Source organism: Hippoglossus hippoglossus, chromosome 11, assembly GCF_009819705.1.
Source record: "Hippoglossus hippoglossus isolate fHipHip1 chromosome 11, fHipHip1.pri, whole genome shotgun sequence".
In the NCBI taxonomy this organism is placed as follows: Eukaryota; Metazoa; Chordata; class Actinopteri; order Pleuronectiformes; family Pleuronectidae; genus Hippoglossus; species Hippoglossus hippoglossus.
Genome location: NC_047161.1, coordinates 5,357,695 through 5,370,679, shown reverse-complemented (window position 1 = coordinate 5,370,679; position 12,985 = coordinate 5,357,695). Strand labels below are relative to the sequence as shown.

Sequence of the window (12,985 nt, the reverse complement as noted above, 5' to 3'; positions counted from 1 at the left end):
ACTGTTTCAGAGAAACGACTCCAGAACGTGGCCAAGCCTTATCACACCCTGTGATTGGCGACATTGGAAGTCAAGGTGCTTAGTTCAAAATGAGAGAATTCAGCAAAATACATAAAGTACCAGCGTAAGCACGAAAACAGGGCAGTCTCTCTGGTGTGCAGCCCGAGGGATGTGAACGGTCTGATCAGGTGCGTTTGTTTTCATATTTTCGCTGTAGTCAGAGTTTGTTGTCAAGAGCTGACTGAGGGCCTGCGCCGCGGCTGCTAAAGGGCACGTTACATTACCTGAACGGCGGCTGTGGTTTTCTTTTTATATTAACTTCAAACCCTGTCATCACTTTTCATTGTACCTTTCATTTAGTAAAGGAAAAGCTGCTTGCTCAGGTGCTGGCAGAAATGTTTACATTTCATGTTGAGAAACTGCCTTGTGCGTATGTGCCGAGTCTGTAAAGGGTTTTGACGAGGCACATGTAATCACTTGTTCTCCTGTCTCCCTCAAGTCTTACTGCTCTCAATAAAAACAGACATCTCTTATGAATGGATTGGAGACTTCAAATTGGAATTACCTCTCTTATCTCTACACAAATCTTCCTGCGTGTGTCCTTTTCGTCTTCCCCCCCCTCACTGCTGCCTTCATCCTTTAAAACGATTTCGGTAATTAAAACCAATATTACTTAGTTGAAGAGTCTCCATTGGGGAGCTGATTTTAAGTGCGCATGAGTGGTTGTACCAATTTAACACATCACGGAGTCGCAAGATGCTTTTGACGTCTGAAGAACTGTTGTCGGCACCTGAAGTAAATCTAAATCAAAGTTCTTTCTCAATCTCGCAGGAGCCCTCCACTGCCCATTAAAGGCTCTTGAAGTATCATGTTTACTTAGAGAGTGAGAGGATCAACTCGGCCTCAGATGATATAAGCTCCTGACAAACATCTGAGAGAGATGAAAGAGAGATGTCCTGCCTGCTTTGAGATTCAGACGGTGTGGCTCTCTGACTCGGCTCTCAGCACTCGCATGCATGCACGCGTGCGCACACAGAACATGCACACTCTTTCCTAAAGTACACACAAACACGCAGATAAACAAATACATGCACCCACATCATCTGCTCGAGTCGGGAAATCAGCTCTCAGGCTTCAAGCTGCAGCCACTGTTCTACTTCCCTCTGTGGTCCCTGCCATAAGCTCTAGTTAGTGGCACAGATGTCAGAAAGGAAAAACCTCCAATTAAACAGCCTGATTTAAATATAGCTTTTGAATATAGCTTCATTCTAGGCATTTTTTAATTTATTTATAAAAATGTATAGAACTGTAAAAAACATGAAATTTGGTTAAGCATCTGCATCGGGAGCAAATCCATTTATTATATTCCACTTTATTCAACATTGTGAAAGTGTTTGTCCACATTTTCCTTTATTTCTCAGAGAATAAGTCATGTATCTTAATGTACATTTTTAATTCAGGCACGTTTAGGGGATTGATATTTATGAGTGTGTGGATTTGGTGCAGATCCAAATATGAATCAAGATATTGTAAATTAAATTGTGGTTTCATAAGGGGACGGCTGGGCCTTAGCAGATGTGTGTGCCATTACAGTTTTATGTTACCTATTCAGCTGCTTAAATCATTTCCCTGTCTTCTTTGATTATAAAGTTTATTGCTGTATGCTGCCTCCTCGGATTAGTCACACCTCCTTAACACTCTTTTGATAGTTGAAAAATCATTTGTTGTGTAGAACAGGGGACCAGGGAACATATAGTGAGTTTTTCTTATTTAAAAAACTCAAGTATTGACATGCTATTGGCTTCATGTTATATTTGTTTGGCTCTACCCTCTACCTCTACTGTATATGTGTGTGTCTGTGTCTGTGCTTATGGGATCATGTGCAGCCACTGCATTTTAAAAGCCAGAAGGTAGAATTTAATTTTGCTTATCATTTCTCAAGCTGCCGTTCTGTACAAATTAACCCCATTGCTCTTCTGAACTGAGAATGAACTCAAATATTGCAATGCACCAAGGCACAGGAGCTCATTGCATGTGCTTAGGACGGCAATTTTTTCCCCCCTGATTTATGCGGTGACATATATTCCTCGTTTAACATGTCACTTGGCCCCTGCTCAGTAAACACAGCCATGTTTCTAGCATTTTGCTTTCATGTGCAGTTTTGCTGATGATTAAGTCGCTTTTGTGGCTGCACATCATTGCTTTTTAAAGCAACAGCACCTCGACCTCCCTGTCCCTCATTTCTTATCACTGGCAACCAAATCACAAAGGAAAGCCCAATCGATGGGGCTACCTGGCTGAGACTCAAGTGCTTAGGAGAGAGCGAGGGGCTGCCTAGCCTCCGATACTTCTAAAAGGCTAAATCGATCGCAACCCTTCTGCAACAGCCGGCTGACACTGCAGGCTTTCCACCTCAATGCTGAGGACGTATTGAAAGAACCTCGTCGGTAGGTGTATGCAAGGATGACAACATGGCTATTGTATTTCTGCCACTGCTGGAAGAGAAGGCTTTTATCTGCCGTCAAAATCCCTCTGTGCCAAACACAGGGCGCACTGGCACTTAAACATTCCCGTTGAGAAAAAGCCATAAAGTTTATAAAGTCAATTAAGGCTTTTTTAAACTGATGTCAGGCGAATTAAAGCTGCTCGGCCCAGCTCCCTGTGGGTAGACTGTCAGATGGTGAACCACGGCCAACTCGGCGTCGCAGGGCTCCCCAGGCGCAGCACAGAGCAGTAAGCAGCTTACTTACCCCCAGCTCACATGTGCTTTTTACAAGTTCCCTCAGTGGCCAGTGTGTTTCCCTTAAAGTGACATTTCAATTTGGAGGAACATTTTAGCTCAAATGCTGAAGTACAATATCAGAGCATTCAGGATTAACTTAACCATTACTCACTGATTTAGTGATGAGTGCTGCAGGTAATATACAGTGTGAACAGATTTATGTGATTTGTAAACCAGTGGATACCGTGATTGCTGCATATTTAGCTTAGATTAGTTGGACATTACAGGGGCATATACATATATTATCATAGGACAGGAGTACTCTGATATAATATACCAGGAAAAATACTAAACATTTCAACAAGGCCTAAAATAGAAGTAGGGCTCCATTTTTCTCATCTGTAAGTACGTGTTGATATTTCTATCATTTTTTATTATGTAATTCTGCTGAATAATTCTCCTCTCTGGCTGACTTCCTGAAATATATGAGGCACAGTAATTTCAAATTCCACCTGATATCTTTTATGAATGCAGTATGAGAGCTGAAGGAATGAGGAAATAAGACCGTGTAGTGGACACACTTTGAGATGATGGGCTGAGTGTTTCTCTTCAGATTTCTCTCTGAAGATTTCGGTGAATATTTTAGAAGCACGGATCTCGGTCGTAAACTGAAGTTGCACAGGAAAGATTTTGTTTCACTGTGATGTTTCACCGAGGAGATTATGTTTTCTCCCCGTCCCTGTTGGTTGGTTTGTTTGTTTGTTTGCAGGATTATGCAAAAACCTTTACTACAGGAAAAATAGTTTCTGTGTATTTTAAAGAAGAGTGTGATGATTGTGATGTTGCAGATGAAGGTTTTAAATCCCTCACATGTGACTGGTGATGTATAGAATATAGGAGACGCTGTCACATGTCTTTCCCTCTTTATTCCTCTCCTCCTCTCCTTCTCTCTCTCTATTGATACCTCTTCCTCTCAACTCTTTTTCTATCCTCTCCTCTCATTTTCACTTCCTCTTCCTCTCAACTCTTTTCCTCTCCTCTCCTCTAATCCCTTCTCCTTACTCACAGACACTTACACTTGTAATTCTCAGCCAGATCCGTCAGAGTCAAAGCTGCGATTTGAGTCGCCAGCGTCAGGGCGGATTAGCGGAGGAATCCTGAGTGAAGGCACGTTTTTGCTCGACTTGCTATTTTCCTCCACTCTCCTCCTTTGTGTGTGTGTGTGTGTGTGTGTGTGTGTGTGTGTGTGTGTGTGTGTGTGTGTGTGTGTGTGTGTGTGTGTGTGTGTGTGTGTGTGTGTGTGTGTGTGTGTGAATATTTTGATCTAAGTCATTTCGTCCTCACCATTATCTGAAATCACCTCATCAAAAAGCAACGCTGGGGTTTTTAATGTGCCCAGAGATCGTGTTTTTAATCGCAGATGAAACGGGTTAAATGGCCAAAAAGCAGACGAATACCACATCTTATTCATATGATGACATAATTACAAGATTAGCTTGATTTTTCTATAATGTCTAATGGATCATAAAACTCCCCAGTCGACTTTAATGTGGAGATAAAGCGACAGAATTAATTAATACAGAGATGCCAATTGTCAAGCTTGATAAAGCTGGAGATGCCCTGTTGTTTGATTGGCCTACATTTGACAAATCCCAAGTATTTACAGATTATGATGTACGACCGTCGAAAACACTGATGTATTGAAGTTAAGAAAATCCATTCACTTTTAATTGAAAGCAATCCCTGCTGGGCCCACAAAGATGTGAATGCATGAATATCTTTTGCAGCGAGTATCTCTTGGTGGCCCGAGCCAGGATCCGTCTTGACACGGAGATGCAGTAGTTAGAGCTGCTCTCGTGGCAAAGTTTCAGTCGAGCAGAATTTTAATAAAGTGATTTGGATGAAAAATTCAGCTTTTCTTTCACTTCTGTCTTTTACCCCTCTACTGAGGACAGCCTCTTTGATCTGATTTGGACGCGCAGGGGGAGAAAGGGGAGAATGATGAAGGGAATCAGAGGAAGGCAGAGGGGGAGAAGCAGATGGAAGAGACTGAGAAACAGCCCTTCACCCACGTCACTTAAACAAACAATCGTCTGTCCTGCACTTCCAATTGTTTCCAATCTTTTTTTTATTTTAAAGGCCTCGGCTAATGATGGAGCCACTGTCCTTTCCCCGTGCGTCTAATCACTAGTCTGATACACGACTCCTCTCGGTGTAATCGTTTCTCACAGATCCAAACTGATGGGGTTGTTATAAAGTTGACGGTGAACAAGGCATCAGACGAGAGATAAAAGCTGCAGATGCTCGGTTTATACGTTAATAGATGTTTTTCTTCCCTCTGACTCAGAGGACGTGCAGGTTCCTCGTCTTCAAGTAACATCAGAGCACAAAGGCAGAAGTGAGGGTTTCTTCAGATAAACGGAAACCTGACAAATTTACAGACCGTTGATAAGTAGTCACCATGTTAATATGTGACTTCTCTATGTCTTTGTTGTTTAATAAAGATGTGTTTTTAAACAATGACAAACTATTTGTACAGGTCGAATAGGGTTTAAGAAAATAGTTCAAATATCAGTGTTCACTCGTAACTCATGAGTCAGACTACAGCTGTTTCTGAACTCGTCGATTCAACAACACGTGAAGTTTCATGACTGCATCACAATCTGTCCACAGATACAAACACTTGTGTACAGGACCTTGTTTTGCATTGAGACGCTGTTGCAGCTGGTAATGAACATCATTTTTAGGGCAGTGGTTCATTCAGGAATATTTTCTTTGCTTTAAGGCCTGACTGCAATTAACGGTTAATTCCATCATTGGTTAATCAATTAATTATTTTGCCCATGAACCTTTTAGTCTGCATGTGAAATGACAAAAAGAGAAAAATAAAATGCCCGCCTCAATTTCTAAAAGCCACAGGGGGACATCCTCAGATGTCTTACTAATATAATAATGATAATATTAGAAGCAGAGTAGCAGTTAATCTCATTTGGGAAGCTTGACTCTGCAAGTATTTACCATTTTTGTCATAATACAGAAAAGTAACAGTATTAACGTTTAATGTCCAGTCTGTATATCTGTTATTCGAGTAGTTGTCACACTTTAATAGGGAATAAAATCTGTGCTTCTCTATTAGGGTGCATCACATTCAACAGTTATTAAAGCAAAGTAAATTAAGGTCAAATCACTTTTGACTCTAGTTACAATGTTTATAAGCAGCTTTCAAAAAACTGTCACTACAAACTCTTTATGTCCATGGGATCTTTTGATGTTTTGAATGTTTTGAGGGTGAACACATCTCACTCTGGTTTGTCCTCTGTCCAGATGTGTCCAGATGTGCTGTAAGGGCACCTGAGTGCTCCCTGAGGTTGGACAGATTTACATGATCATCTTACACACACACACACACACACAGAATAATATTAATAACCTTCAAAACACAGTTACAGGCTTTACAAGATAAAATGATGAGAACAATTCAATATATTTATGTATTATAACTTATCTTAAAATTTTTAATTATCCAATAAAATGGGAGTTACAGAAAAGCCATACATTTTTAAGACTTTAAAGATAAAAGTAAGTTCACAAAAAGTCATTTATAAATAAAATATGTTAATGGTTAATGTTCATTGTTAATTGTTCTCTAAAAGTGACGATTCAATACTTTCCTATATTTCTATATATAATTTTAACTCAGAACTGCATTTATCCCAATTTCCCACGATTTTAAAGACAAAGTGATTATATGTAAAAGTAATCAACGGATTAATCAATAATGACAATTAGTTACAGCATGTTAGCTCATCACTCTCAAACCAATACCTGCTCTGTTTAATCAGTACCTTTGTCTCGTGGATCGATTCAGTTCAGTCTTATCACGTGCACGCGCCATCACACAGCGAGTCACTGCGTCTCCTCCGTGTGTCAATCTCCATATCCACCCTGTGTCAGGTCACTTTTCCACTCTCTCTCTCTCGCTCTCTTCCGCCACTGTGCCGACATCTGCCAGCGTTTGCAGGTTACGTGAAGCAGGTCGGCAGTCTGCAGGAGGCCCTCAGAGACGGGATCGCAGACAGCGCTTCCTTGTTTACTTTCATGAGTTGTTGACTGGCCACCCTGCCGCGGCTGATGCTGTGTCAGAGTGAGTCAGGAGCCGCCTGCTGCGGATTGAAAAGGCATCACAATATTATTGTGCGGCCTGGCTGTTGAGTGGCAGGCCAAGAAATTAGAGAGTGCATCAGCTTGAGTCCTGAAGAGAGAGAGAGGTGTGTGTGTGTGTGTGTGTGTGTGTGTGTGTGTGTGTGTGTGTGTGTGTGTGTGTGTGTGTGTGTGTGTGTGTGTGTGTGAGTGTGAGAAACAGTCATAAAAGAGGCTGTTCAGAGCTCCTTTCCTCGGCTTTGTTCCCTGTAGTATACTCTTCTCCAAACATCGTATTAAAGGTGTGAAGGATTAGCCTTACTCTACTTATGAGGTTATGAATGGAGTTCTACCTCCCTTAGGTTGCAGAATCACTTCTGTGATAATAGCAGTCGTGTTATTCATATATCAAGATATGCCAGCGAGCTTTTCATAATGAACGATCTGTAAAGGCTTCGCAGCCTCCCTCTCTTGTTCTGCTGTGAAAAAATGTGGAATTTCATATCTAGCTTCAAAGAAAGATTATTTTTTTTTGTGTGTGTTTGGAAGAATCTGGATTCAAAAGCAACAAATTTTGACTTTGAAGCCAAATCTACACGTTTACAACCAAAAAACCAAGATTAAAAAAAAACATCTGTGCTGGTGCTGCTCTCTTTTTTTTTTTTTTTAAAGCTTTGTGTAAAAAAACAAAAAAAAGGAAAACAAATTTTTTGGGGGGGGGGGGGGTTTGGAATCGAAATTACAAAGGCTCAAAGTATCATATCATTAATTTCGGGCAAATGATGAGTTATTTCAAGACTGAATTGTCAGAGTAATGAAGCATATCCCTTGTAATGCACACACGCACACAGACACACACTCTCAGACACACAGGCACTCAGAATCAAAGTGAAAGTCGCACAGAGAGACACTGAAAGAGGAGAGAGAAAAGAGCGAGAGAGCTTGAGAGGCAGTGAGAGCCCCCCTAGAGAGAGAGAGAGCGAGAGTGAGAGACTGGAAGGCCTCCAAATGTTCCACTCTGGAATATCTTCAAGGACAATCAGCTAAACAGTTGATATTAAGAGAGCTGTGTGAAATCGATTGCTCAAGGTGTTATCTGCGCTGCAAAAAATGGCTGGTAATTAGTCATGGCTAAAGGAGTGTTACTGAGAGAGTGAGATGGATTTAATCTTAATAGATTTCCCTGCACTGCAGATACAGTAGCTCCTGAGTGAAGGAGCTCGTCTCTCTCTCTCTCTCTCTCTGTGGCTCTATCAGAAGAAAAGCATTTATTTGATCTCGTAAACCTGCGGTCGAATATTTTAGTCGAATACCCCTAACCCTTTTTCCTGTAATTTTTCTTGCAGAAGCTGAAGCAGAAGAATCAGCAGCTAAAGCAGATCATGGACCAACTCCGCAACCTCATCTGGGAGATCAACGCCATGCTGGCTGTCAGGAGCTGAGACTCACACACACAATCACACACAATCACAATCACACACACACTCACAATCACACACTCACAATCACACACTCACAATCACACACGGTTGAAAACTGGACGAGTGACAGGGTAAAGCAGAGATGGGCTGAGGCTGCACTTTACAGAGGAAATGAAGATATCGGCCTGTTTGCTGAAGAAAAGGACATGAAACAATAAAGTGTAAAAGAAGAGGAGACACATGAAGACGACCCCCCCGGGTCACGTTAGCGACGGCAGAAAATGTTCTGTCTACCTCGATATCGTACATTCAAATCGGCATTATGAAATAATCTGAAGTTCTGCTATATTGTGTTTTCTCTACTTGTAGGTACTAGCAGCTGAATAGAGACATATTGGTATTATTTAATCCTCACGTGCTGTAACACTTCATAGCATTAGATTTATCTGAAGTTCTACGTTTTTGAAAAGTTTCTAAACAATTTTAAGAAAGAGGTTTGTTGTGGCGAAAAAGTTTTATTCTAATTTTATTGATCAGATGATTTTTGTTTTGATGTGAAACGATTGTCTCTCTGATTGAATTGGACATGTTTGAATTATAATGCAGTTTAAAGGATTCTGCTGAACAACAGATTTTGCTGTGATGTTTTTATTTAGTTATTTAAAGTCAAAGCTTCTTTGTGCTGCATTTTTCATCTTTTAGTGTTCATTGAGTATCTGGCCCTGGTTTATTAAGCGTTTCACAACAACTCCTGGGAATCAAAGTTGTGAAAAAGCATCTTTAAACTCATGATACAACTTACTAATAAGTAAATAACTTACTAATTAAGACTTAAAAGCTGGTGTTGAAACAACAGAGAAAAAGCAAACAGCACAAACAAACAAACCTTGATGAATGAGGAATTATTTGTAAACTACAAAAAGAACATAAAACATTTAGTATAATGTGCATTTCCCAAAGCACAACTTCCAACAACAGTCATGTCATACTCACCATCACAAAAATAACAATTTCATACACACATTAATTCCTTCCTCCTGATGTTTTGTCATGGTTTAAGTTTCCATTCAAAAATACAAAGTATGATTTGTTGTGTGACTCTTGTTTCATGATGGAAGTTTGGGAAGTGACCAAAAGATTGTGAACATGTTCCCTCCGTCTCAGTCTCGGAGGTTAAAGAGTTCAGACGTCTGCAGGGAGCTCGGCGTTAGCGGCTCCTTCATGTGGAAAGCTTGATGTGGTTCTGGCGTCTGATCAGGACGCCTCCGGAGTGACTTCCATCGGAGGTTTTCTGGGCACGTCCGACTCGCAGGAGGCCCCGGGGTAGACCCGCAGCTCGCTGGAGAGATTAACTACTCACCGTGCATCGGGAGCGCCTCGGGATCCCCCAAGAGGAGCGGGGGATGCTGCCGGGGAGAGGGACGTCTGGGTTACCTGGATTCAGCTGCTGCCACCATGCGACCTGAATACATTGATGGATGGATGACTTCTTACTTTGAGGAATAAAAAAGGAGAGAGAGAGAGATGTTGGTCTATTCTGACACTTGCAGCCACAAAGGGAACTTTATGATGTATGAAGGTTTTCTGACAGATGTGGTGTGAAATATTAAACACAGGTAAAATTCAAACTTCACTGTTTTTATGTGAAGTGTGTTAGTATTAAAGCAAGTAAATTAATCTTATATGTGATTTACAATAGACTGTAACTAAACACTGATATTAATGTACTTATGTGATTTCAGCTGTTTCACACTGTTTACCACAATCTAGTTAAGACCATCCACTTCCTACTTTACAGACTTTATCTCACCAGCACATCTTGAATCTGTCGTGCACCATTTCACATGCAAAGAAGTTACAAACAAGACTGTGGACACGTCTCCACTGAAAATACAAAGACTTTGTTTCTCTTCCATTCTCTAATTTAACTTTTAGCTGTGCTCTGAGTCCTTACAGGTGGGGAAAATACTTACTTGTGTTAGAATCTACTCTCCCTGGAGTTTTGAGACCAACCTGATCACTACCTCCACCAAGGAAGTTATGTTTTCACCCCCGTGTGTTTGTTATTTAGCAGGATTACACAGAAAACACCAATTTCCATTAAATCCTCCATTCGTGAAGGGACGTGACTCAAGAAAGATCCCATTGAATTTTGGAGTAGATCTGGATCTTTGTTCTTTAGGATGTTTTTCACCATTCATCATCATTCTTCCTTGGTTTGTACCTCAAACATCCCCAAAAATGTTCTGTAGTTTTTGATACAGCTTCATTTATGATTAATTAATAATCATATCTGTAATCAGCTGAAATCAGTGGACATATTGACGCAGCTGATTTGTCTACAACGGCAGCGTAAAAACCAACATCCTCCTTAATGTCGCTCAGCCATCGATCATTCTAAATGAATGAGTGAATGATTAGATGAATAAAAGCCTGATGTGCACGAGTGCAGCTTGATTTTCCATAACATCACGCTGAGCGGTTGGGAAGTAAATAAACCTGACAGTTATCTGAGGAGCAGCACGAGTGATCTCGAGTTTGATTTATTACCACAGAAACAGTTTGTTATGACTCAGATCCGAGTCTCCGCTGTTTTCAAAGCGGCTCTTTCCCTCCTGGTGTCTGTGAGGCTGTGAAGGTCACGGTTGGTTTATGAGGTGAGAACATCCACTTTTGTTTTCATCCCTCAGAAGATAATTAATTTGTGTTTTCTTTGCCAGTGCTGTTTTTTTTTTTTTTAAATGAGCTTGTTGTAATTAGTGAACAACATCTCCTGGCAACTCCTCACATGTTGGAACAGCTCAGGAGCTTCACTAAGTGTTAACACATATAAAAGATGCTCTTAGATTTGTGAAAGTAGATGAAGTGTTTGATTTCTAAAACCTAAAAAACATGATCAAAATTGCGTCAGTGCGAGTTTTCCTTGACGCCTATTTCCTACTTTTTTTCTTTTACTTATTTCCTATTCCTACTGTCAAGATTCTTGATAATTATGGACTTTAAAAAAAATACAAATCCAGTTAATTCGACGTGGAGGAGCTTTTGGTTTGTGGTTTGTATTTTAACTTTTAAAAACAGTAGCGATCAGACCTGGAAACAGAAATTACACGTCACAACTTAAAGTAAGTGTTGAATTCACAACGAGCTTCATTCCACACGTGAGCTAAAACCTGGGGACTCACTGTAAACTGTAAATAAACATGCATCAAATAACAAATCAAAACCAAAGTTACACTTGAAAAAAACATCAGTGTTCTAAGAACCAACGTAAATGACAGAAACAATCATTGAGGAAAAAATATTTAACTTTAATGTGGTCCATGTTCCATCCACTAACATGGAGGAGACAGGGCTTATGCCACCAGGGGGCAGTCGAGCTGATTTGGCGTCACTTTTTGGTCGCTGTCATGTCGGCCATCTTTACATACGGTCTATGTTGCGCACGCAGTCACATGACACCACTATGAGGTCACGTATGAGAAAACCAGCGTCTGATCGGGGTGCTTTTAATAATTCAGGGCGACGTCGGGGTCGTACCTGAGCTGTTATGAGGATTTTGTCCTCGCGGGAGACACTGAAGGACGGAGGCAGCGAGGAGGCTTTCAGCAGAGCAGAGAGGAAAAATCAATGCTGTGACTAATAAACCCTCCTCGGTGGTCTAATACAGGGCCGGTTATTATACTGTATCTCCGAGGGCGGCGCAGCATCGCCACACTATTATTATAAATGCAGTGTGTTCTCATTCAGCTGAGGTCAGGGGCTGACTGCTTGTTCACACACACACACACACACACACACACACACACACACACACACACACACACACACACACACACACACACACACACACACACACACACACACACACACACACACACACACACTCGCATATGATTAAGCAAGTGTGCAGGGTGACACTCTGATGTCAACACTTATGCAAGAACACACACTAATACACATCAACTTTTCGTTTGGGAAAGACACTTAAGTGAAGTATTCTGTAATTTATTTCTGGATTATATCTGTGAAGGATTTTAAGCAACTTTTAAAATTGTCTGTCTTCTTCACTCTCACAGTTCATGTAGGTGAAGAGACTGATTACTGGAGAAAATGAAATAAAAAAACCTTCAGTTTATTTGGCTCAACTCTTCCACTATTTGCTTGCTCCTGACCAAATTTTGAGATTTGCGGCAAAACCTTCAACTCAGCAGCGATGTTTCATCTGGTTCGTGTCGTTTCAAGATCAGAGTTTCCGCAGGGAGTCTAAAATGTAATAATATAAATTTTGGGTCTGAAAAGGTCTTAAAAATAGATACGGATATTTAAGCTTAAGTAGGTGTTAATAAGCTACTTCCATCACGTTTTAAAATGAGTTTTCTAAAAGAAATAGTTGAGCATCGTTTTGAAATTGTTGTGAAAGGTTCATCAGGAATGAATAATTAATAATCCAGGATTGTTCGGTTTGAATAAACTGCAGCAAACAAATTTCACACCAGAAAACAAACAATATCTGTGCAATATAATCAACACTTTTTCATTGTTAAAGTAAAAAACAGCCTGTTTATAAAAGGACAAAAACAGAAGCAGGTTATCATCAAATATGAGTTTATTTTTTTATAAATCATTCTTACAAAATTGGCATTTATCTATTTCATTTGTGACCTCTATAAAAGTCTTCTGTTAATTACAAGGTAGGAGGGAG

General features: G+C 40.4%; 2 protein-coding genes across 5 annotated transcripts in view; one reads left to right on the top strand and one right to left on the bottom strand.

Moving 5' to 3' along the window:
* med30 (mediator complex subunit 30) overlaps positions 1–8,913 on the top strand; it is a 29,499-nt gene extending 20,586 nt beyond the window's left edge. The window contains exons 5-6 of one of the 4 annotated variants that reach the window (XM_034599160.1): positions 8,209–8,332; positions 8,369–8,913. In XM_034599160.1, coding sequence (XP_034455051.1) covers positions 8,209–8,304 — 96 coding nt within the window. In that variant the 3' untranslated portion in view covers positions 8,305–8,332; positions 8,369–8,913. Of the gene's footprint in view, positions 1–8,208 lie in introns of all 4 variants that reach the window. The other 3 variants (XM_034599161.1, XM_034599159.1, XM_034599158.1) reach the window with 3 other exon arrangements.
* LOC117770083 (double-strand-break repair protein rad21 homolog A-like) overlaps positions 1–12,985 on the bottom strand; it is a 951,093-nt gene that overhangs the window by 46,196 nt on the left and 891,912 nt on the right. The window lies entirely within an intron of this gene.